General features: G+C 36.7%; 1 protein-coding gene across 2 annotated transcripts in view; it reads right to left on the bottom strand.

The window, feature by feature from the left end:
• The window catches only part of LOC149228441 (WD repeat-containing protein 26 homolog), a 93331-nt gene extending 71335 nt beyond the window's left edge, over nt 1-21996 (bottom strand). The window contains exons 1-2 of one of the 2 annotated variants that reach the window (XM_089378209.1): nt 21601-21996; nt 19959-20874 (exon numbers count right to left, since the gene is read on the bottom strand). In XM_089378209.1, the coding sequence (XP_089234335.1) occupies nt 19959-20756 (798 nt within the window). In that variant the 5' untranslated portion in view covers nt 20757-20874; nt 21601-21996. The remainder of the gene's footprint in view (nt 1-19958; nt 20875-21600) is intronic. The other variant, XM_089378210.1, reaches the window with a different exon arrangement.
• Nucleotides 21997-25956: the final 3960 nt, after the last annotated feature.

Below are 25956 nucleotides of genomic sequence, written 5' to 3'. Positions count from 1 at the left end.
CCCCACCGAGAAAAGCAGAAGAAAGATTGATTTGGTTTCATTAATGATGCTATTAAATCCAAGGCAATGGATCTAGAATATAAGAATAGGAAAATATTATTGAGCAAGGAAAATGTCCAACAATTAAAATGCCAAGCCCTGTGGCTACAAGCTAGTGATGAGAATACAAGAATCTTCTACCAACTTGTAAATTATAGGAAAAACAATAATACAGTTTGGAAGATCGATAGAGGATGGCTCTTCAACTACTAGTTTTAAAGATATGGCAGCAAAAGGGGAACAACACTTAGCAATATTTATAAGGTAGATCAAAGAGCATCCATAGAACAAAAGATTAGAATCTTTTCGTAAGTTATTGGATCCAGCACAAGGGAGTCCAGGATCCGCGAATCTGATCTAGATCCCTGCAGGAAACAGATAAACAAGGGAAATTTAGCTATTGTGCAACTTATACATACTTCATCCTTGCAAGATTTGTGATTGGCACTTGCATATAACAAATCTTTGGTTCAAACAAGCTATGCGATCCAAGTAAGCTTCAAATCTTGGATCCTACACCTCTGTTTCTCCGCTATTGGGTTCAACTCCATCACTTTTCTTATATATTTTTTGTTTTTCTTCTATGTTTCCTAACGTTTCGAGCTCATAAATTATTGAGTTTCATGTATTTTCAAAGGTTTTTGGGCGTCTTTCCTGTCAACTTGATTGAAATTTAAAATGCTCTCATGAATTCTCAAATTGGGTATTTAAAAACAATACTCTACAACATCCATATTCTATCTAAAGGAATTTACGACCAATTGGTTATTGATCATTGAAACCTTTTTGGTTTTAATTTGGTAATGGAGGATTTGGTAGATTGAGGTATGATTTCAGTTCAGCGAGGTTTGTTATGTAATCTTGTCTGTAGATGTTGGAATGCTCCCTCAGGAATCTAAGACTTGGATCGTAATATGCACAGAGAAGCACCTGTTAAATAGAGAGCAAGTTTTGTAGGAATCAAGGTTGAAATGGATTGTTCAGCATATTCAGTGTCAAACAGTGAAGTCAGGAAGTTAAGTGAGTTTACATATTCAGATTGTTGGGTGTGGAGCCTGATTATCTTCTTTATTCAGAGGTCTTTGTGTTCAACCAGATGTATACCCCAAGAAGACCGTACACCCCTCCACATGAGGGGGTTCATGGGCCAGTAGACCCCTGGCAGGGGTTCGGGGGCAGTGCCCCCGAAGCTAAAAAATAGATGTAAAATTGCCTTGTAAAATGTTGTAATTTCGTAGTCAATCTAAGTTGTTCATTAGGCAGTTGATCTAACGGTAGAAGTTATGTTTAATTTAGGGTTTTTTGCCCTAAAAGGCAACCCCTCGCTATATATGAGGGAATTGTATTGCGGTTGTGTATATGTGTATTCTGAGTGAGAAAGGGAGAGGAGATTGTGTGAGAGGGAAGAGGAAATTACAGCAGATCTGTTGTAAGTTGTATCTCTTCCTTTTGTTGGATAATATAAAAGGCAGGACAGGTTGTTTCTCTGTGGACGTAGCCCAAATTGGGTGAAACACATATACATGTATCTCTCTTGTTTTATGCATTTTTTGTGTTTGTGTTTCTGCAATATTTTATGTGTTCCATTGCTCTGTAATATATAATTTTCTAACACAAATTGTTTACATAGTCAGACCATGATTTTTAGATTTTAGGTTTCATTTGGTGGTTAATACAATGAAGTGGTCCTTGCTTGCATTATTCCACAAGTTCGTTGGCCGCACCCTGCTCTATCTCAGACAACGACAGAGACGCTTCGGACAGCAACAAACAACGATTTGCCAGGCAGAACGCTAAAGCAACATGACCCCACTCATTTTTGTACTTACTATTATCATTTATGATATTTTCTTTTTATATGAGAGAGGATGCATCATTTCAGTGTTTCAGTCTTCATATTTATAATATATCTAAGGTTCCAGTTCTAAAATTTGTGATTTATAAATGGATTTGATTTTTTAATTCTAAAAGTGTTTTTTTTATTTTAAAAATATAAGTACTTGACGTATCCTTGTCGTATCCAAATCTTGGATTTTCAAAAATCTAGTGGATCCGGATCCAAATCCGTATCTATATCTGAATCCTAGTAACTTAGATCTTTTCCTACTTCTCTAGCTTCGTAAACCCCCAAAACAATCAAGCCCTTATAGAGGAGCTAGGGAGAGAAGAGTTATCAACTGCCCTTCATAGTTTTGTTGATAGGTGATTGTCATTGATGTCAACCCAAGCAGCACCAAGAGCTACCCCGATCTTCCATGGAAAATTTGACATGGCAATTCATGGAATCTTGTGTCAAGATCCTTCTAGATAGATTCTCCTCGCCGAGATGTTTCCGTTGCTATATTGTACACCTCGTGGTTCCTCCTAGTTTGAGAGAAAATTGAAGTTGAAGTTGAAGACCCAGTTTGTGGGCTAAAACCCTAGGGGTAGAGACATGAGACCTTATTCACCAACAGTTGTCAATATATGACAGGGATTCTCACCGTAATCTCACCACGTATAAGTTGAATAACTTTAGGATCCAAAGATAGTAAACCGATCATTGACTTCACACTCGGGTAACACTGTCTGCACTAAGCCAATCATTGACCTCAAATTCTAGTGAAATTAAAAATACTTCTAAGCAAGCACTTTGACACAAATATTATATAGGAAATTCAAAGGACACCAAAGATTTCCTTCAAGCAGGTTAGTATAATTTAATATTTCAAAATAATCAAAGCTTCTAAGCTCTCCAACGCTCACTTAATGAAGCCCTCTCCAAAACACTATAACACATTCTAAACACAATCAACATGTAACTTTTCATTTGCTTAAGGCTTAAGCTAATATATATTATTTAGTTTAAGAAAATAATCTTTTAATTTCAACGTCTAGCTCATTAAGCCCTCCTGTCCTTCAACGTTCATTATTGAAACCCTCTCTAATATTCAACATATAACTCATGGAGATTTTCCTATAATGCTCCTCCAACGTCCAACTTATGGAGCCCTTACTTAACCTCCCAAGGTTCATATTTTGGAGCCCTCTTAGATATATAAAAGGAGAGCCTTACCTCTCATTTGAGTATGTACAAAACGACTATCCTGAAACTCTTGGCCACCTTGAACAAATAACGCAGAGATCATTGGGTTGGGGTTCGTCATTTTTTTATTATGGTGATTTGTTTGGGATACATCCGAGGATATTTTGTACAGGTTTGAAGACCATGCGAAGGACTCCATTCAACCTCAGAAAGGTGGCTTGATTTGCTCACTAAAGTCTGGAATTAATATCTGAGGCTAGGGCACATTCTTCAGGACTTCGGCACCTATAATCTGAAGAATAAAAGATCTCTTCTGCTGCAAATTGAATAAATGATCTTGTGAAGTAATTGAATGCATAATTCTGAGGAGCATAACAAGTCTTGAAACTTGCAACGGCAAAAATCATTAAGCTTTGGACCTGTAGGAAACTGTTTGAACAGGACTGCAAATTGTCAAACAGTAAGTTTATTTAATGGTGTTTTAGGGCTCCTAAAACCACTTGTACCTGCTTCATTTACCTGTGGTATGTATCTACTAATCTCGCACTAGGATAATCATAGTAAACAGAATTTTTGCATAGTAAATTTTGTAGTATATTCTGGGTCTCTTCTTGCAAAAATTTCAGAACAGCAAAACAGGTTTGTACAGTTTTCTTTTGGTTGGGATTTGCATTGTATCCTTTTGTTGCATGGGCTATTTGTCTCTTTGTTTGGGACCAGAATTTCGTTTGGGTGATTCTTGTTTGCAGGTGCTTCAGTCTTCTAAGATCTGCAATTACAGTGACATCCTTTTCAGTGCTTGATCCAACACAAGAAGTATTCAGATCTTGTTCACACTATGTGACCAATCCTATATGCATAAACCACTTACAAATTGAAGTAGCCTTGGGAAGTGAATCAGAAGTAAATTGTGATTCAAAAGATCTTGATAATCTACAGCAAAAGTTGAACTATTTCAAGCATATTTTATTGTAATTGTGAAGCATTGACAGGACTTTGGGCATCAAATTGTCTAATCATCAAAGGTAGTGTGGAAAGAGCAGTGTTTTATTTAAGGCAGAACAAAGCACTACAGCAGTAAAGCAGTAAGGGCAGAGCAGCAGGGTCTAAGGTTTCATTACTTGAACATTTGAAGGTGGCATGATGCTATTTAAAGAAGTGCAACATAACGTGTTTTATTAAGAATAAATTCTCCTACAACAATAAGAGCAGAAGCAACATCAGCAAAAGCCTCAGAACAGTAGAAGGCAGAAGTAGTGACGACAATACAAACTAAGCAGCAGCAAGGTTCATCAACAAGAACAGTTGGGAAAATTTGTCCTAGAGTCCTTTTGTAAATTGAAGTCAAACATTGTAATTGTAAAAAGTTGTGTCATTGCCTGGAGTTGAAGAAGGCAAATTTGTTTTGGGATAAGGGCTTTTATTTCAGTTGAGTCAAGGGATCTAGATTTGTTGAGTCAAGGTAGTTTACGTCCTAGTGTTATTGGTCAGTGAAAGAAAATCATTGTACTATCGCTGTAACGTGGATCATTGTCCCTGGTACAGGAGTCCACACCTTTGTATTTAATTTTTGTCTTTAAAGGGTGGTAGGGTGGTGCTAGGCAGGTGAATGAAGTCACTTACAGGTTGGGGCCTGTAAACACTTCAGGGTGGTGCTAGGGCGAGTTGTGGCTCACTAAGATATTGGGGCATCCATTCAGCGGACTGCTGATAAAACCAGGGCGTTGGGGCATCCTTCCAGTGGGAGCTTTCTTTTCAGTTGGGGCTGAAGATTAAAGAACTTAATAAAAAGTTTTCAGTGGTTTCTGACCCGGAGGAAGTTTTCCACCTAAAAATCTTGTGCCTATTGTCTCTATTTTTGCATTGTTGTTTACTGCTCTTACTAAACAATAATAATAATAATAACTGAAGATTAACTAATGCTCTGAAAATATTAATAAAGTGCTAATTGCTAAGAAATGCTGATTCACCCCCCCCTCCTTCCCCCAACCCCTTCTCAGTATTTCCAACAAGTTTCCAGAAAGACAAAAGCCCAATTCCTGTTGGGCTTTCTGTAGAATTATTTTTTAGGATGTCTGGAATTCATAGAATATCTCTGAAGGGCTATCAAGGAATACCAGTCTTCTGGCAAGATGTTGGCCACATTCAATGCTAGCTTTTTAGCACTCATTCCAATCAGATAATCCTACATCAGTTCAAAAGTTCAGACCAATTTTACTCTGTAAATATATCTAAAAGATCAGAACAAAAATCATTGCTAGAAGGATCAAGAACATTTTGTCAAACATTATCTCTGTGGAATGCTTTGCTTTTCTGGAAGGAAGTCAGCTGCCCAAAGCAATTAACTTATTAAGGTAGCACAAGAAGGACTTCACTCCATAAAGGTCAAAAAAACTGAAGTGATGGTGCTGAGATTTGATCTTTCAAAAGCATATCCTAGATAAGCTAGCCATATCTGAGATTATTACTTATACATTTGGGCTACTGTGTTCCTTTTGTGACCTGGGTTATGAAAAGTATCACCTCAGTATCTTTCTCAGTGCTCATAAATCGGTCAGCAACCTCTCTTAGGAGAGGACTCAGGCATGGTAGTCCTCTTTCCCGCTACTTATTCTTGTATGTAATGGAGAAGCTGAGTAGAGCTTTAAAAGAGGCACTCAGAAATGGAAAATAAAATATATAAAAATTGAAAATTCTTGTACATTGTCACATTTACTATTTGCTAACGATATTTTGATTTATTTTTTTAAGATTCAAGGAGGGAAGCAACAAGAATTGAGGAGATTTAAGAACTTAATGTTTTGCCTCAGGTATGCAGGTCAACATGGAGAAATCAACCATCTCCTTATGTGGATATCTGAGGATCAACAAGCTTTATATTTCTACCCTCTTCCTTTTTAATATTTTGGAGTTAGAAAATGGATTGAAGTATAATGGTTTTGTTATTAAACCAAATGATTATCAAAAGCTAGATTAGAAATGGCTAATCTCAAAGGTTATAGTGCAATGATCAATCGCTGGCTCCCCCAAGGTGGCACAATAATGCTTGTTAAACCAGTAATTGATGCCATTCCAGATTAGTGGGATTCTCTTTCTTGGACACCAAAACATATGCTAGAATCAATAAGAAGAATCAGCTACAAATTTCTTTGGTCTAGTAACAGAGAAACGAAGGGCTTTGCTTGGGTAAACTGGAAAAGATTAGCAGTTCCAAAGGCACTGGCAAGATGGAGATTACAAAATAATTTCCAATTGTCAAAAGCATTGGCAGATAAAAGTGCATAGAGGCTAGTGCAGGGAAAAGGCTTGTGGTGTTTGGTTGCCAAGGAAAAATACATCCACCCAGCCACTGTTGATGAATCTATTCAAAAGCTTCCATAATATATCTACTATATGGAATGCAGTTATACTTGGCTTGTCACTGATTGGAAACTCGTTTGTGTGGCGTGTTGGAAGAGGGACAAAGGTGCAGGTAGGAGTGGACCCCCGGATAGGATGTGGCAATAGTTTCAGACTTCCAGAGCACATTATACAGAATTTAGAGATGCAGGCATTTATACATTAAATCAAGTAGCTAACCAGAATTTGACTACAATTTTGCACCAAGCATGAAAATCTGCAAGTTTAAGGTTCGGAAGGAGGATGAACATTTGCGGTCAGCCTATATAGAAAAACTTAAATCAAGCCATGTAATAATGAAAGAGGACGAAGACACTCTAATATGTACATTATATCCCTAGAGCGTCTATACTGCTTGGGAGAGTTACAACACCCTTGTTTCCCAAGGGTTTCAGGAGCCTACTAGGTGGTGGTGGTGGTGGTGGTGATGGAAACAAGTTTGGCAATTTAAATGCCCATCCAAATCATGCATCTTCATGTGGTTGCGATGAAACAAATTGTCACTTATTTATGAATTGCGCGTTTTCTAGGTTATTTTGGAAGGAACTAGAAGGGCTCATGGATTTAAGAGATGAATGGATACAAAACTCTATTGAAGAGGGACTTAGCAATTGGTGTGACAATCCTGCTACTAAAGACAATAGGGCCCTGCCGCTGTTCATTGCTTGGGGTATCTGGCTAGCCCAAAACACCAAGATCTTTAACAATATAATCATAACACCCGTCCAATGAGCTTTACAAGGGTGTTCTTTCAGAGAGGAATTACTATGCCTAAAAATGTTAAATACACATCCATAAAAATTAAGGACAATTGAATAAAGATTAAGGTATAGGAATCTAAAGAAAATGTCAAAAACTCTTCCAGTTCATTTAAAAAGGGATTACAAAAACTTGTGAAATTGTTCTAAAAAAAACTAAATCAAATTGGTTTGATCGAAAGAAAGGGGGTGATTTGGAGAGATCCAAAAAACACTAGCCAGTGGCTCACATCGAACAAAATCATCTTGGAGATAAATATGTTTTTTTAGCTCAACATCCACAACAAAATATTAACAATGGACACTTTGAAAATAATGCGGGCCTTGAGATGCCTTAACTAGCATGTGATTTGCCAAGACAACCCAGACTCAATGGACCTTTCCTTTATAAGTGTCGATACATAAAACGTAATTTCAACCTAGACCTACAAAGAGGTAGCACTTATCTTTTGTTCAGCGAGCTTCAAAGGAAAAAATTACCACAGGAATCTGGCTAATCCTCCTTGGGAATGTTTTATGGAAGGTGTGCACTAATAGAAAAAGGCAAATTTTTTAATAGGACACATAAAAGATACATTTAGTTTCAAACCAATGAAAAGACGGAATCACAAAACTGGTAATAGCCAATCACTAACGAATTCCAAAATGGATTTGTAATGATGATGATGATGATGATGGTTAACGTCCACTGAGACCAAATTGGTCTATCGGACCTACAATTTTCTTAGTTTTTACTTGTCTGGCTCCTCGTCTTTCTTGGCGAGATTGGATAAGCCTGTCATAGTCCACCAAAACCATCTCTCCTAACATTTGAAGCCAACTGGAAGAAACTCAAAATAGAACTCTATAAAGGAAGAACTAGAAGACTTAGACAAAATAATGTGTCGCTGTGACTCTGATTGGTATGATATCATCTGATTGCTAGTATGGAACCAAGACAACCAATGCTATTGGGGTGGTGGAGAAGTGGAGGTGGTCCTCCAAGTTTACACTAATATAGGGTTGGAAATAGTATATCTATCCCAATGCCTCCTAATGCCCCTAGTAGTAGGGAGGGACATTAAAAATAAGAAAATAAAAGTGATTGACTAAGTGGAAGTTGGTCCAAGAAGCGCATGTGGATGCAGCTGGAGGATTAGGGACCTGAGCTGAAGGGTATCTTTTAAGTATAAGGCCAAACATCTCTGATTGGGGTACCTGAAGAAACTAACCAGAATTTGAAGCTCTCTATCAAGAATCCCCCTAAAAAGAAAGTGGAACCGCCCTCAAAACTTTTAGTAAACAATGCAGCAGAAAACAAAGTGCTCCTATCTCAACATCAAAGGAGGCACACCTGGAATCAATCTAGTGATCCACCTCCACTGTAAGGTAATATATCAACTAAATGAAACAATCAAGAGCATGAAATAGTAACCCAAGGCTATTGGGAGCTAGAGGTCTTATAATAGGCCCGGATGAAAATGAAAAACTTAAGTTCTACCTACACATTGAGGCTTGGAAGAATCTCTAACAAATTGGTGAAGCTTAAAGCAATATTCACAAGCCTGCAATTATCTTTAACTCTAGGAGTCAAGAACATTGGCTACTAAAGTGACTCAAAGTTATTAACCAACCCTTGATTGCAAATCATCTTCCAAAGGTTTAATCTACAAGTTCTCGCAAAAGAACCAAATTCTCATAGAAAACTTGACCACATTAAAGGAATCAGAAAATCTGAAGCTGGCAACCTCACAAACAGAGGAGTCAAAACTGGAAAATTAGGTCACAACAACAAAAGGTACTCGTTGCTTTTCAAAACCTTAAATACACAAGACTTGCTTTCCAACCTAAATCATAGACAAGTGACTTTAATTTTGCATTCCTTAACCACATGTGTGCCACATCAAGTTTATTTGAAGATGAAATTTTGAAGCAACTTACTAATTTAACTCAAAAACCTCGCACAAGAAAAAGAAATTCCTATAAAGTTATATGTCCTTCGAACAATAGCATCAAAAGCATACCCTATTTAGAAAGACATCAACATGTTGTTTACCAACTCAAAGCTTTACATTCTCGAGATGGAGCAAAATAAAGACATTGTTTCACTTTCTTTGGCAAGGCAAAATTCCAATGTCAATAATTTGATCAAAGAAATAAAAGATCTTTCAAGAGTAAAACACTAAAAAGGACATGCACCATATCCTAATTAACTTTGTTGCCTTGGTGTTGGTAACACGCAGTCTTTTGTCATAATCATATAGCTTGAAGCTCAAACACATAAGTGGCCTGGAGATCATTCAAAAAACCTACAAGAGATATCGAAAAAATCAAGGAGAGAAATTGAACAAATTAGGGTCACTATGGCAAAGACAGTGACAACACCTTTAATTGATGGAGAATGTTTGAATTCCTTTGTTTCTCCTCCCTTTCTAATATAAGTCCAATTTTGCAAGTTTTCCCCAACTAGAAAGAGGTAAAAACTTAAAAGACAAAAACTAAAAAGCAAGCCATTTTCTTCAATTAAACTAAACTTCCATGAATGTAATCTTGGTCCGATGTGCAGATAGTTCAATGTCAATAAATCTATTTAAAAGGAACAAGAAAAACCAAAAAAGACTACAATATAAATTCCCTTGGAAACATTATATATACCACTTTCTTTGTCAATCTTTAACTACATATTTAGTCTCTCTAAATTTCCAATGGTGCAGCTGTTGCACATGTGCTTTCCTGCTGCAATAATTCTTTTACTATTTACATTTATTAGTCATTGTGGGGTTCCTTTAACCAAATTGAACTACCACTATAAAAATGATTAAAAGGGGAAAATAGTAAAAAGAAAGAAACTAAGAAAAATTAGGGCCACCTACAAATCAAAATAAAATTATAATTGAACATGTAAAGGAAACCAAGATAAACTCAAGAGAGTTCTCTATACTGCATTGCATAACTGAATAAAAGAAAGCCTTCTTATAAATGGTTACATACTAGTTGACTCTGTTGAATTTTCTACAATATGCACAGTAGAAACTAATCTTCTGATCTGATAATTACTACCAAATGATGTTTAACAATTTATCTTTATGTGACTGATATCATTGAGCAATTATACACAGAAAATCTCAACAGTAATGCAGCAAAAACAGTACGATCATAAAAAGATAGCCATGCACAAACAAATTTTCCCTGGTAAACCCAAACTTGAGAGAAAGCCCAGCAACTCTTCTTCTAGGATAAATTATTTTTCAGCAAGGTTTTCAATTCTAAATTGTCTAAAAATTTGTGTCAAAATCCAAGTCCAACTTCAGTCAATTTTTAGTCTATCTACTCCCACATGTGACTGCTATAGAAGAGAGATGATGATTCGAATTGGTCAAATAAAGATGTCACAATGTGTATTTATACTTGTCAAATGGGAGAATTTGACCAAGGGTCACACCTTTTCATGGTGGGGTTGACTTGACAATTTGGAGCCTACAAGAAGACCAGAAAATAAAAAAATTATTTTAATTTCCATAATTCTTCTAGGCCAACTTAGGAGGCCTCTTGGCATGCGGGAGTACCTCCCAATGCTACACAAAAGTCAACATTCCCTCTTAGCGAGGGCAGTATTCTCCTTGGCTGCAACAGATTTCCCCTTAGCTGAAATTTCTCCTCCATGCGGGAGTACCTCCCAATGCTACACAAAAGTCAACATTCCCTCTTAGCAAGGGAGGTATTCTCCTTGGCTGAAACAAAGCTGAAATTTCTCCTCCATAAGAAAAGTTCATGAACTTGCTATGTTAACGCATGTCTATACATCACTCCATCATAGAGTAGGCAATGCGAGTATCCAAGGGCCTTTTACCTCTAGCGAAAGTCCTTTATGGCTCCTTAGGTAAATGTATTAATCTCCTCTGGTCAAAGTCCTTTATGACCCAGCCAAGGCCTTTTTTGGCTTTTCAAGAGAGAATCTGCCCTTGGACCTAAGTTGCACTGATATGGATATGGGAATGGATACGGATACGGGGTTTGAAATGGATATGACAAATTTTCAAAAAATATGGATACGATACGACAAGAAACGGCACACACACACACACACATATATAAAATAAAAAATAAAAAAATTCATATTACCATTCATATTTTAGAATCTAGATTATAGATCTAAAGACTAAAAATACATAATCAATTATCATCTATGATCTATCATGATTCATCATCATCAATTCAGCATAAACATTGTCATCATCATTAATAATTATTATAACATTCATGATTCAACATATCATCAAGTTTTTGTTTCAAATTTCAATCATCAAGTTAACAAAATGACAAGTTACACCATCATTACCAAAATTAATAATGCATACTACATAGTACAAAGTACAAAATGAACTATGACTGGCAGTCTACTATCATTATTCATAATTCATATGGTTGTTCAAAGAAGGTTGACTTGTGGCCCTCTATGGCGAAAGAGGACATCAATATCCTTCAGTAAAGAGGTTTAGTTGGTAAGTTTACAAGCCTAACTCTGTTTTGGATTGGATTTCTAAAAATTGGGTAGATCATGAGCCGACTATTACTTTGTATTATGGAAAAGGATTATATAATTTTATTTTTGAAAGCGAAGCGGACAGGGATCTGATCTTTAAATTTGGCCCCTACTTCATGAACTCTAAGGAAATGTTTCTTGCCCATTGGACTCTAGATTTTAACCCCAATATGGAAATTTCTTCTGCCCCTATGTAGATTAGACTGCCACATCTACCCCTTATTTTCTAGGGTGAAGGTATTTTTAAAGCTATCAAAGACAAGTTGGGTCATTATATTTCTCATGTTCAGCTAAGGGTTATATCTTCAAATGTGCCATAATTTGTGTAGAAATGGATTTTGCAAATGGACTTCCTTGATTCAGCTTGATTTGGAGTGTTCGAGCCATCTCCAGACCCTTGATTATTAGTAGGTTCCTTACAAATACAATTCTTGCCATGAGTATGGGTACTTTGCAAAGAGTTATCCTAATACTCAAACATCTCAGCGACTTTCTAAGGCATGTCCATCTTCTCAAAATAACGGCTAGAAAGGATCAGTCAAACAAGTTTCCAGAAAACAAAAGAAATAGCAGTCTAAAAAGCATTCAACCTAACATCAAGCCTAAGTCACACTTGATTACTCCCTTCAATAATAGATTTGGAACACTGCAATCTCCAAGAGAAGAAGATGAGGATTCAGAGTCTTGTCCTGGATTTCAACGTGCCCTCCATTCTGGACAACCAACATCAAATCAAGTGCAAACAGAGAACATCAATCCTCACATGAGGAAGAGATACCATCTAGGGAAAATCAAGTATCTTCCCAAGATAATAACTCCATTTTAGAAAAAAGGAATCAGGAGTTGAAAAGGAGAAAGAGGAGGACATCATTATTTCCCCTTCTTCTCCTTCCTTTGTAGATGTTTCAAAAAACAATCCACATTCCTCCCCTCCATTAATAAGTAGGAGGAAAGATCGCAAAAAAAATCTCCAAAATCTGGTACCCAGCATTCTCTTGACTCCCTTGGATCTAGTGGAAGGTCAATCTCACTCAAATCTTAAACATGTTTTGTTTTTGCATCATTTTGGGCAAGCAATTTGTAAGAATCTACTCTTGTACTCAAGAAGCAGTATGATAAAGTTATAGAAGGTTTAGTGTTGGATCTCTTCCCTTTATCATTTTGTCAAGAGGAGGGATCGTTTTGTCCTCTTCTTTTCAGATCCTCCGAAGCAAATATTCCTTATAGCATTATTTCTGATGTACTTTAATTGTGTGCTCCAGCCACAAATTTTCTTGTTAAAGTTATAAAAAAAAACCTTCTTTACTTTCCCTCCTCTTCAAACTCTAATACCTTCTCACTAGTTAATATCCTACCTAGTTAATAATAGTAGGTCTTCTCCTTTGTCAATATCCTTCTTTACACTTCTCTTCAACTTCTAACCCCTTCTCACTAGTTATCTAAACATATATAAACTCATCTGCGAAAGTGGTATTTGCCAACTTCAATAGGTACTTGCATGAGTAAACTCCTCTACGAGAGTATAAAGGCCTCCTCTATCCTCTTAAACCCTCTAATATTACCTTGCTCAACATTTTCCAGCAAAAAGGAAAATTTACACTATATAGAATCACATTGGGACTAACCACACATCTTTTAACATCCCTGACCTAAATACAGTTCTAATTATGATAGTGTACCACTGACAGCACCATTTTTCCTTCTTAGGAACTCCACCAAGCAGTGTTATATCGTAATAATATCAAAATTATCACAATATTATCGCCAAAACCACACTCGCTGATATTATCGCGATAATTTGCCCATTCGAAATTATCGCAATAATTTCGAAATTATCAGGAGTCAAAAGGAAATTATCGCCCTGCTGAAAAAGGCGATATAAAGTTCCGATTTGGGTTTGCTAGGGTCATTTTCATTTTTTCTTGTGCTAAGATTGAGCTTTGAGGGTTGTGCGAGTCTTGTGACCATTTTTCATCAAGCAAACAAGGGAAAATCCATAGTTTTCTTTCCCATCAATTGAGTACTTTTGGAGGGGAGATTTACTCTAGCATAACATGCTCATATTTCCAGGTACATAAAAAAAATGCCTTCCTTTTCTTTGTTTTCCAAGATTAGTATATACTATAAATTTAGAGTTTGCCTCTTCTTACCCTTTTTTGAATTTCCACATTTGTTTTGTGTTGTAGGTCCAAAACTTAAAAATTTAATCAAATCTCTACAAAATGGCAAAGCCATTGGACCAAATGTGGGAGTATGGTGAGCCATGTGAGGGTGATAATAGAACAAAGCTGAGTTGCAAGCTATGTGGAATGGAAATGTTTGGTGGAATCACCCACTTGAAATACCACCTTGCCAAAATCCTAGGGCATGAAGTGGATATTTTCCCTATAGCTACCCCAGACATTGTCCTTATTGCAAAGAACTCAATTCTTGATACTACTAGAAAGAGAGATTAGAGGGAGGAACTAAGGAATTGCATGGGAACCACAAGCTTCTCAAGGGCGAGGGAAACCTAATCCTTGGCCACACCTTCTTAGTGCATTATTATTATCGAATTATTATTATAGTATCTAGATGCCTCATGATGATCATCTCATGAGATACATTTATTTTTGTTTTAATGTGATTTTGTATAAATTATTATCTTGTCAAAACTTATGATTGAGGACAAATATCATATTTCAGTATCTACTATCAATGATTGATGTACCACTTGACATCTTATACATTTTATATTGTAGTTTTATTTTCATATTTGTGTGACAATGTGTTTGTTTGATGTTGATGTTCCTTAAAAGAATAAAAATTTGAAAAAAGAAAAGATAATTTTTGTATTTTTTAAAATTTCCCAATAATTTCCAACATTTTCCTGGATATTGCTGATAATTTAAATTTTGGACCCCCAGCGATAAATTGCCGATAATGAAAAATGTAACTTTGACCCCAAGCCCTTGATTCCCAAAATTTTTAAACTATTATAGTTTATTTGCACCCAGGTGATAGTTGTGGTATCCTAAGTTAATTTTGCCCTAGAATTTATTAAGGCTTTTCCATAAATCTTTCTTTTCATATAACAATGAGGCAGATAACCCATTCAATAGCACATGACTAGAATTACAGTGTAGTTCCAGCAATGGCACAAAAATATAATACCGTAATTCAGCGGCACTATTTTGTAATTCAAACAATAACCAATTCAATAAGCAGTATTATTCAACATGAAGCAATATTCCCATTCAATAACAATACCAAAAAATCACAAGTCCCCAGATTCAATGACAGCTTAGTATCGTGTCCAAATTCAACATAATTCGACTAACAAGTACTAACCAATCCAATTGGCCTAACTATATTGGTAGTCGTTATCTAGCACTATCTTACATATCTCATTCAGAAATATTCAACAACTTCAAAATGAGGGCCTGATTATGATATAGGTTTGACCGTGAACTACAGAACTCCAGAATTAAGATTCTACTTGCCTCAGTGGTGTTGGCAATTTTGCCTCCAGATCTATATCCTAAGTCATTCTCCAATTTGGTCCAGATTCGAGGTATCTCTGCACCAGATTAACCTCAAGGTATTCCCTCAAGGAAATACGGGTGAACTAGATCAAATAACTTGTTGTGCCTCGGCTATCTCAGAAAAACTCACTAATATGCCTCTACGGCTACGAGTGGTCTCGGTTACTTTAATAACCTCTTTGTGACTAGCGTGGATGTATAAAGGATTCTTTGATTACTTCGTCCCCGATGCAAGTTATGACCGTCGGTCCAAGTGACTTCTAAGTTCAATTAGGTGATGTCCAATTGTAGATGTTGCATCCTTGCCTTAGGATAAAATCACACGAGGTTTGATCTATTGACTTTGGGTATCTTAGAAGTGGCCCTGACGTCTCAAAGAAAAAACTCGCACTGGGCATGCCTTAGGGGATTCAGTTGCCTACTACAAATAGCACTCGGCACCCTGGAATCCTTGATTGGAAAGTTACAGGGCCCTCGACTGGTTCAAAACTCGGTTTTTTGTTATCCTTCTAGGAGGGGATTATTGTGTCAAACAAAGACCATAGAAATTCCACAGGATCGATACCATAAAAACTCACAATCTCAGTTACAATTTTGGTGCCCAAACAAAGAGAAAGATGGAAATGTGTCAACTAAGGTGGAATTTTTCACCACTGAAATTGACAAAGGAGAAAGGGTTTTAAAAACCCTCAGAGCCTCAGGCTCAATAAAAACAGAGATTAAATGATTCAATCCAATGATGATCCAATTGATTTCATCCCCCTTGCATTTATAGATTTCTTTGAGGGGATCTTCCTCCTTAATTGATTGAGTAAATTTTACTCCAAAGCCAATTTTGGGTTTCTTTGCCCAACTGCCCCAAAACTTGCCCAACATAGAATATTTTGGGGTTTTCCCCCTTATTGAGGACTATAACCTACAAAGATTGATAGGTTATTTCGTCCTTTGTTCGTCCTCATAATTTGAAGAGGACATTACAATCCCCCCTGCCCGAAATTGCTTGCCCTCAAGCAATTTCAGATTCGGCCATTTCTCTGATTCTCCCATGGCCTTGGTAATCTCAATTGCTTGCGATGACATCATTATTTTGTGGACCTTTTGATCTCTCTTTTGGCTCAGGATTTACTTCTTGTAATTTGTCTCATCCACATTTCAATGATGCCTCACTTTCTCTATGTTGAAATACAATCCTATTCTCTTTGTTGCATTTCCTTGGCCACAAGGATTGCATCTACAAGGGCAATGACCAATGTGTTTTCTTCCTCTTGGTTATATGTTAAATTTGCCCCAACTCTTTCTATTTATTTTGTTTGATCATTAATCCTGTAAAGGATATTCTCCTTTAGAACATGCACATCTTCAAACCGTTCTTGAACTTTCTTGTTAAAAGGGGCACTTGCATTAAATTTTTCAACGGATAGATCCTTCTCACTACCTGCAAAAGACAAATAAAGAATAGCCTCAAGCCCTCAAGCCCTCAAGCTCAAAAACCTTTTGCCCCAATCTCTCAACTTGGTCTTCCACATTTTGCAAGGCCTTCTCTTTGACTCTTGTTGTCATCTTAGCAATTGTCACATTAGTCTACTCTAAAACTAGTGCTAGCATGAGTTTCTTCCTTCCTCCCTGTTGCTTCAGAGAAACAATCTACAATCAACTTGTCTTCATCTTCTCGCTTTATTGGCTCTCCCTCACAAACAATTTTAGTATATAGAGAAACAACACAATATGCACTGGAATCTGTCTTAATATTTTTAAATTCTACATTTCTCATTCCTCTGCACTAGAAAAAGGTCTCCTCTTCTTACTGGTCTCCATCACACTTACGATCAATCTCAAAGGTAATTTTAGAGTAGTCACGTAAGGCTAGTGTGCCAAAATTATCAGTCTTTACATCTATAGGGAATTCAAAATTGTCGGACCTCTCTCTGGAAGATGAATGAATTCCCTCCCCATCCTCACCTTCATAAGCAATCTCTGAAAGAGTTTCATTGCACATTATGGTTTTTTATGGTCCCAAGCTGACATCACAATCTGACCCAGTGCCATTGCATTGCCCTCCCTAGCTACTGAACATAGATTTGGACTAATGCTTATCAATAACCCACCCAATTGAACAATCTTCTCTAAGTACATCATTTGAGTTGTTCAAAGATTTTATCATCAACAATCCCTTATGGTCCACCATTTCCATAGCGTATGTGTGTTTTCTATTTATCATCAAGATCAAGGAAACGATCTCCTTCATACTTAGATGTTGTCGCCTTTTTGTTAAATTCTTCTAATTTTGTAAGGGCCACTCTGTTCCCTTCTTGCAATCTTTTAATAGCTTCCCTTTGTTGATCTTCTAACTTGCGCATTCCTTTAAGACTCTACAAATTCCTTGCTAGATTTTGTCTAGCTGCTACATCTTCAAACACCATCCAGGGTACCAGGATTTTCTGCTCTGGTACCTCTGTGGTATCCTAGGGTAAGTTTGCCCTAGAATTTCTTAAGCATTTTCCATAAATCTTTCTTTTCATTTAAGAGTGAGGCATATAACTCATTCAGTAGCACAGGACTAGAATTACAATGTAGTTCCAGCAATGGCACAAAAATATAATACAGTAATCCAATGGCACTATTTTGTAATATTCCCATGTACTATTCAACATGAAGCAATATTCCCATTCAATAACTGCACAAAAATTCACAAGTCCCCAAATTCAATGACAGCTTAGTATCATGTCGAAATTCAAGATAATTCGACTAACAAGTACTAACTAATCCAATTGGCCTAACTATATCGATAGTCATTACCTAGCACTGTCTTACATATCTCGTTCAAAAATATTTGGCAGCTTCTAAAAAAGGGCCTGATTCTAATACAAGCTTGACCGTGAACTACAAAACTCCAAAATTGAGATTCTACTTGCCTCAATGGTGCTAGTGATTTTGCCCCCAGATCTATATTCTAAGTCGTTCTCCGATTTGCTCCAAATTCGAGGTATCTTCGCACCAGATTGGCCTCAGGGTATTCCCTTAGCGAAATGTGGGTGACCTGCTTCAGATAGCTTGTGGTGCCCTGACTATCTCAGAAAAACTTGCTAATTTGCCTCTGCAGCTACTACAAGTGGTCTCGGTTGCTTTAATAAACTCTTCATGACTAGCGTGGTTGTGTGAAGGATTCTTTGGTTAATTCATCCTCGATGCAAGTTATGACCACCGGTCCAAGTGACTTCTAAGTTCGATTAGGTGATGTCCAACTACAGATGTTGTGTCCTTGCCTTAGGATAATTTCACATGAGTTTTGACCATCTGCTGACTTCAGGTATCTTAGAAGTGGCCCTAACATCTCAGGAAGACTCGCATTAGGCCTACCCTCGACTAGTTCAAAACTGCGATTTTTTGTTATCCTTCGGAGAGGGGATTCTTGTATAGAAATTCCATAGGGATGAATAGCATAGAAACTCGCAATCTCAGTTAGAATTTTGGTGCCCAAACAGAGAGAAAGATGGAAATGTGTCAACTAGGGTAGAATCTTTCACCACCAAAATTGACAAAGGAAAAAGAGGTCTTAAAAACCCTCATAGCCTCAAGCTCAAGAAAAACAGAGATTAAATGATCCAATCCAATGATGATCCAATTGATTTCATCCCTCTTGCATTTATAGATTTCTTTGAAGGGATCTTCCTCAATTGATTGAGTAAATTTTACTCCAAAAGCAATTTTGGGTTTTTTTGCCCATCTGCCCCAAAACTTCCCCAACATAGAATATTTTAGGGTTTTTCCCCTTTATTGAGGACTATAGCCTATGGGGATTGATAGGCTATTTCATCCTCAATTTGAGGACATTACAATCCCTTCTCTAACCTCTTATATACATACTAAATGTTATGTCAGTGTATGTTGCATAATATAGTGCTAAAAAGCTCAAAATGCATCATCATGTAAAGTAATAAATATGTTGGTGAACATAATGTGGGGTGATAAGGATTTCATAACATTCTCAATCATGGAAATTAATCTTTGAAATTTGAACAGTCTGACAACGAGATGTCTGAAGGTTTATAAAGTCTAAATGAGACAGTCAGAGATAGAGAAAATGAAAGTCCTGAAAAAAGTCTTCCAACAAAATCAGTCTAACAAAATTACAGCTGAAGGAATTGGCACTTATACTTGTCCTGATAATGTTTTAAGCCCTGGCTTGCAAAGTGATCGCAATCAGAAGATAGTTATAGCCTAAGAATAGAGAACAACTGAAAGAAGAATAAATTGTCATGCCTAATTACTTGTAACCGGTTTCAAAAAGATGTTTGTTACTTTCTTGGGCATTTTACAGAAACTAGACCCGTCATTTGCATATTGACCTAATAATACACATTTGGCATTTCCACATTGCTTTTCTACATAAACTATTGTAGCGACACTAGCTACCATGACAGAGAAGATGGTAACTTGCATTAAAAGGTAATCAATTTAAAACCAATGTACATAATTCAAAACAATTATGGGATTAAAAATGGCAAATCAAACACTGCAAGCCTCAAAAGACGAGCCAAGTATGACGACTTAAAAAAACACACAACGAATAGAAACATCAAATAAGGTCTTGCATTCTACAAGAGAAATTAGAAAGTGGCAGAAAATTAACATCCACACTGGGAAATTTTACAAAGAAAAATGTACATCTGAAAAAGGTTAGACATTGAAACCTGTAATGTCGTTGTAGGAATTTGATCTCGTCCACATTGATGATCAGTATATAGAGAAAGGGCCGGATCCAAGGAGTTGTGAAAAATGCATGCTTCTCGCTGCACATTAAGGGCCTGCTCCACTAGACGTTCCAGCCTCTTTTCTGGGATCATTATAGAAGGTGGTAATAATTGTTGAATTTCTTGCAAAACTTTCATCCGTTGACTGGACTTTGGATTCCCCTGCTTTGAATATCCAAGCTCCTCGCACCGTGAAGGAAACACAATGCAGCTTGCAAGTTCATGTACTCTTTTTGTGTTCAATTGCAGTGGAGAAATTTCTAATCGAAGTGTTTTCATAGCTTCAGGGATGTTACCTTTGTCCAATAGTTCAAAGAACTTCTGCTGCAAGATCAGAAAGGATGCAGCCTTCAGTGTGTTTCCTTCCACCTCCACTTGATCAATACCCCGCAGTGTAAGAACACTTTCATCCCACCTTCCATCGAGTATCTGCTTTCTAAATAAAGCTACATTTGAAGACTGGAGAAGTATTCCTGACTCCTCTTCCAAAAGCGCACCAGCTTTCTGGTAACCCAAAGAATAGAGAGCTTGTGTTATTATCCTTACGAATTCCACCCTCCTTATGAGTCCTTTGGAACCTACTGTCTCACCCTCCTCCAAAGACAATGATTTGGCCATTAAGATGCTCACTGACCCCACAGACAATGAAGGGGCCTCCTCCTCCAAACCTCTTCTCAAGCCGGGTGAGGACACCTTTAAACGCTTCAGGGGTGGTTCTTCATCCTCAATGGCTCCCATGAAACGTTCACACGCCACAATTTAGCCCATAAATGTTTCCAACCAAAAGAGGGTGAAATGCACCTCGCAGGTGATTAATCCTTCTGGTGAAAATTAAAATGTAACAAAAGACGGAAACCTGTTCACCACACAGAAATTAAAGATTCGGTTTAGAAAGCCAGTGGTCCGTGAAGTCTTGAATATGGGTCATCAAAATCGTTCGAACAGATGTTTTCTATTAGTATACTTTTTAGGCCTTAAGATAATGAATTAAAGATCAAGATAGATTAAACACAAGCGACGAGATCAAATGGAAGTCGCCTGGCCTGGCATCTGCTTTAGGCATTTTAAATATTCTTCAACAAAGGAAAGGCGAGTCCCATAGTTCCTTATACTGAATGCGCTAAATAATGAACCTCACCTTCGGATACATCCAACAGAATCCAATATTTATCTTGTAATTATAACAAAAACTTTCTGCAAAAATTGGAAAGTTGTTTTCGTAACCATTACAACCATATCAACAACGAAATAACGCACTATGGGAAATTTATTTTGACTTTAGATTACATTTTCAATATTATGCGGTCTGAATTCAAAATGAGACATCTGTTGAAATCCATATGTCTGACTTCAAAAATGTAATGACGTAAATTTTTCAACCACTTGATAACATTCACAATTCTCAATCATTTGGATCAGGTATCATGGTTAATATATCAATCTATTGCTGAAAATTTCAGTCCAACGTATTGTCCAGGGATAATTTCAGAAAACCAGAGGTCGGAATCAGCCGTAGACAGAACAAACAAGCAACAAAGCAACAAATGGGAGAAATGAGGTCTGCCATAATAAGAACAAAAACCTTCTAAGAAGTGCAGGATCTGGAATTCCTCCTTGCCTGTACACCGATCAATATGGCAATCCAAGCCTGTTTAGAAGCGTTTCAAGGCCGCCTCCTCTGTTTTCCGCCGGAGCTCTGTGGATTTTCCACGGCCAAGGTTCAGATTTGCCCCATACAAATTTCCGGAGCTTTGAAAATCTATAGGTAAAGCAGAAACTGATATTTTATTGTTAAGGAGGCGCCCAGATCGTTTGAAAATGCAAGGGAAAGAGGAACGACAACCAAACCCTCGGGCTGCTGGTATTTGGTTTGCTTGCTTCGCTTCCCCTCCTCTGACTGCTGATATGCTTTGCTTTCTTGTGTTGAGGGACAAGAATGAATAAACGAAAGTGAGGGAACGCAATAACATAAAGGAACTCCAACTAAATATTTATAAGGCTAAAAGAAAAAGTGTTTGGGTTATACGTTTCCAAAGAAGAGGTGCATTTTCTTTAATGTAAATGTCGATCTCCATTCTTTGGAAGGATAATGAAGCAACCTTTAAGCACAAAGTTAATGCCATTATTGATCCTGCTTAGATATAGCCCAATAACAAGGTCATATGGTTGACATCCATGTCTAACTGTGTTTTTATTTATCAAAATAATATGTCATGAGAGGAGGGGAGCATTAGAATGGAATTTCATTAGAGGGATATGTTGGTAATAATAAGATAATATGGAATTACAAATATTATATAGAGTAATTAATGTGGAACAAAATCACATTACGAGGGATATGCTTTAATAGAGGATTCAAAATTGTTGGAGGTAGTAATTTATATTTTTATATTAAATCGATAAAGGGTGCTTCGCATGAAAGGGACACGTAATTCAATGATAAATCAACTTATTGATTAGGGACAAGTCTTAGGTTCCCTCACTTGTCCAATTATCAAATGGTGTAGAGGTCTAGTGTCAAGGTTGATTAGCAAGGAGGCTATGAAGAATGAGTCAAACTAAAGCTTGAATGAAGAATGTTGAAGGTAAAAGTCAACACGTTGATATCAAACAAATACTAATGATTAGTATGAAAGAGGCATGTAACTCAATAGTAGAGCAACCCGTTAACATGGGGTAAGTCTTAAGTTTGATTCTTAGCTTGTTAAACTTTCAACAAATGCTAACATATGCATTCACGTTGTTAGAGTGATTTCCCTCTCATATATATCTCTAACATGTTTGATTAATATTGTGGATAACAAGTGACAAGACCCATTATGCACTCATCCCTTATCTTGAAGGAAGTATATTTGTTAGTTATGGACATATCGGTTTTGGTATACAAAAATGAAGGATACACCTTATCATGGGGGTTATCATTTTTACAATTGAATGAAAAGTGTGGTTATCACTTGCATTGATATTTGTGTTTATTGTGGCATCAATTGTGAGTGAGCTATTATTTTTGTTCATGTAAGTTCAAACTATATAATGTAGTGAAAGGGTTTCAACTCAAAAAGTTGTGTATTATTGTGATTTTTTCCATACAATTTAAATAACCCAACATTTGATCGGCATTATCTTATGAAGTATGCCTCTTTTTCTTCCATAACATGAAGATTGTTGATGTTTTTTTGCCACTTAGTCATTTAGATTGCATAATTAGAATCTAGGGAGGAATAAACTATAATATAGGAAAATTTAAGATAGACTTCTCCATGTTTTTTTTTCCAAGAGATCTAGGTTTCTTGAAATTCCTTTACTAGTGCAGGTAACTTATCTTGTTTCTTGAGGTTTTAGAAGACATTATAAAACATGGAAATATGTTTCATTTGTGAAGCATATCTTGTTGGCACATCCTTTGGGATAAAAATCTTGTTGGTATATGCATGAGAACAACATTAATTTAATTCCTTACAATTGTGTTTTAGCAACACAGAAGATTTAAACCTTGTAATAATAAAGTTGAAATAACAACATTGTATTACTTCAACTCTACTTTTGCTTGGTTATTTCAATAGGGTTTTTATATATATGCCATAGATCTAAATCTTAGAAGGGGTCATCCCCCCCTTAGACCATGAGCCCATGCATTCAGTGTATTTAGCCTTAGGGAAAGCTCCAAAAATTGCAGCCTTTGTAGTTTGTAAATAAACAAGACAACATCCTTGAAGCTCCCCTTCCAACCTTTGTCTCTCACGATATGACTCTTGCACTAGTTCAGTGTGGCCTAATTGGACAGCTTATAGGCATTTGGCCTTACCTCAAAAATATGACCACCCTAGTCCAGAGGAACTCATAGGTTTTAATTGAAGAAAAACTTACTTATTACTTTTTTGGTGTGAGCTTCTATGCTTTTATGTTTGAAGCCGGGGATGGAGATCTCATCTTCATAAATGGTCCATACTTATTTGACACTATAAAGTGTATCTAATGGGCACTAGACTTTGACCCTGGACATAATGTTCCTCCAACTATTCTAGTTTGAGTTAATTTTCCACATATACCTCTCCATTGCTGGAACAAAGGCATTTATACATATATTGGGAATTCATTGGGTTCTTGCATAAATAAATATGAGCATATGGATGGCATGTTGCATGTGCCAAAAATTGTGTGGAGGTTAATATTGAAAAAGGACTACCATAAGCAATCCTCCTAACACTAGGAAATTGGCAGCGTGTCAACCTTGGGATTGTGAGTAACCGCCCTTTAAAAGAAAAACCTACCATGAATATGAACATTTTGCAAAGGATTGTAAAAAGAATCTCCCAACATCTAAACCTACCTTGGAAAAGAAAAATCAATGGCAGATAATCAAAATTAAGGTGAGATCCAAGTTATCAACCCCTTCATCATTCCCCAAAACAACTATGTCATCCCCAACCCCCTCTGACTCTAAGTATGCAACTATGTAATCTCAAGAAGTAGATACCCTTTCCAATCAAATCTCAAGATAGGATCATGTATGTCAACCCATTTTTTAGGTCATCCTGAGGAAGGAAGCACAATTTCTCCAACCAACAAGTATGAAGGTCCATCTCAAGAAGATCCAATCCCATTCTTTGAAGTTATGGTTCCATTTATTATCACCCCCACTTCGTTATTTCCTCCCAAATTGTCATTTTTTTCTAAAACCCATCAAACCTCGCCCCATGCAGCCAATGAGTGTGCCCCTTTGAACAGAGAATAAGAAATTAACCACATCACATAAAATCAATTGTACTCAACAAGTATATTAATCCACACAAAAAAACACTCATTATCAACAAGAGCTGGAAAACAAAGAGGAGGATGAAACGAAGGAGGAGTTATTGAAGAAGGCTAATAGGAAGCTGACAAAATAATGAGGAGGAGAATAATAAACAAAGAAAAACTTTTGGGTGTATAATCAACTATTAAAAAGTCTTGAGGGGTTGGATCTAGAAATGATAAGAATTATGGAGCGAGTGTTCTTGTGTAGGATGGAAATCACAAAACCTCCTACCAAATAATGAATACAAACTCATGGAATTACAAAGGTCTAGGTAGTTAGTATAAAAAGAAGCATTGAGAGATCTAATAAAATCCAAAAAAGGCATCTATCCTCCTCCTCTAAGGTATCAAGTTAAAGGCTTCATGAATCCTATAAATAGGAGGGTGCAATGGTCAATTATAGAAGCATTTGTGCCTTAAGAACAACTCCTTTCTCTAATTAGAAATTTTGTTTCAAACTCAAGACTAGGGTTTATCAAGTTTCACTCATCAATAATCATGAAAGTGATTTAATGTTTTCAATGTTTATATACCAAAAACTTATATAGAAAAAGAAGGCTACTAGTCCTCCCTCCAGGCTCTAAAAGATTTTGAGTATTCACAAGATAGCATCATCAGTGGGGACTTCAATGTGACACTAACCAAAAAAGGAAAAAGAGGAAGGAGCTCAACAAGAGATCCATTATGAGAAAAAATGGAGGAATTATGATAGAATGGGTTTTGATGGACATTAAACCAATGAAATGAAATTACAATTGGAACAATAAAAGACTTAGTTAAGGGCTCTTTGGGTTTTGTGAATATCTATGCGCATTTCCCCCTTTAATATACTATAAAGATTGTAGTGAACATCATGATAAATATATTTCCAAGCTAATTTACAACAACCAAGGGGGGATTAATGCAAAAATCTTAGATAGTGGACAACATAACTATGGTACATGAAGCAATACACTAAAGGAGAGAGAATAAGGACAAAGGGGTGATCTTCAAACTTGACAAACCAACACTTTTGATAGGGTAGAGGCACTCCTTTTTATTTGATGTTATTTTAAATTTGGTTTTTGTCCTCACTTTATTGAGTGGGTTTTTACTTGCATTAGTAACCCGTGGATTACTCCTTTGGCAAATGGAAGGCCCA

Source organism: Pinus tabuliformis, chromosome J (genome assembly GCF_031772625.1).
Source record: "Pinus tabuliformis cultivar Carrire ecotype Pingquan chromosome J, CPIR1, whole genome shotgun sequence".
NCBI lineage: Eukaryota > Viridiplantae > Streptophyta > Pinopsida > Pinales > Pinaceae > Pinus > Pinus tabuliformis.
Note: the sequence above shows the minus strand (reverse complement) of the source record. Positions and strands in the feature narration are given on the sequence as shown.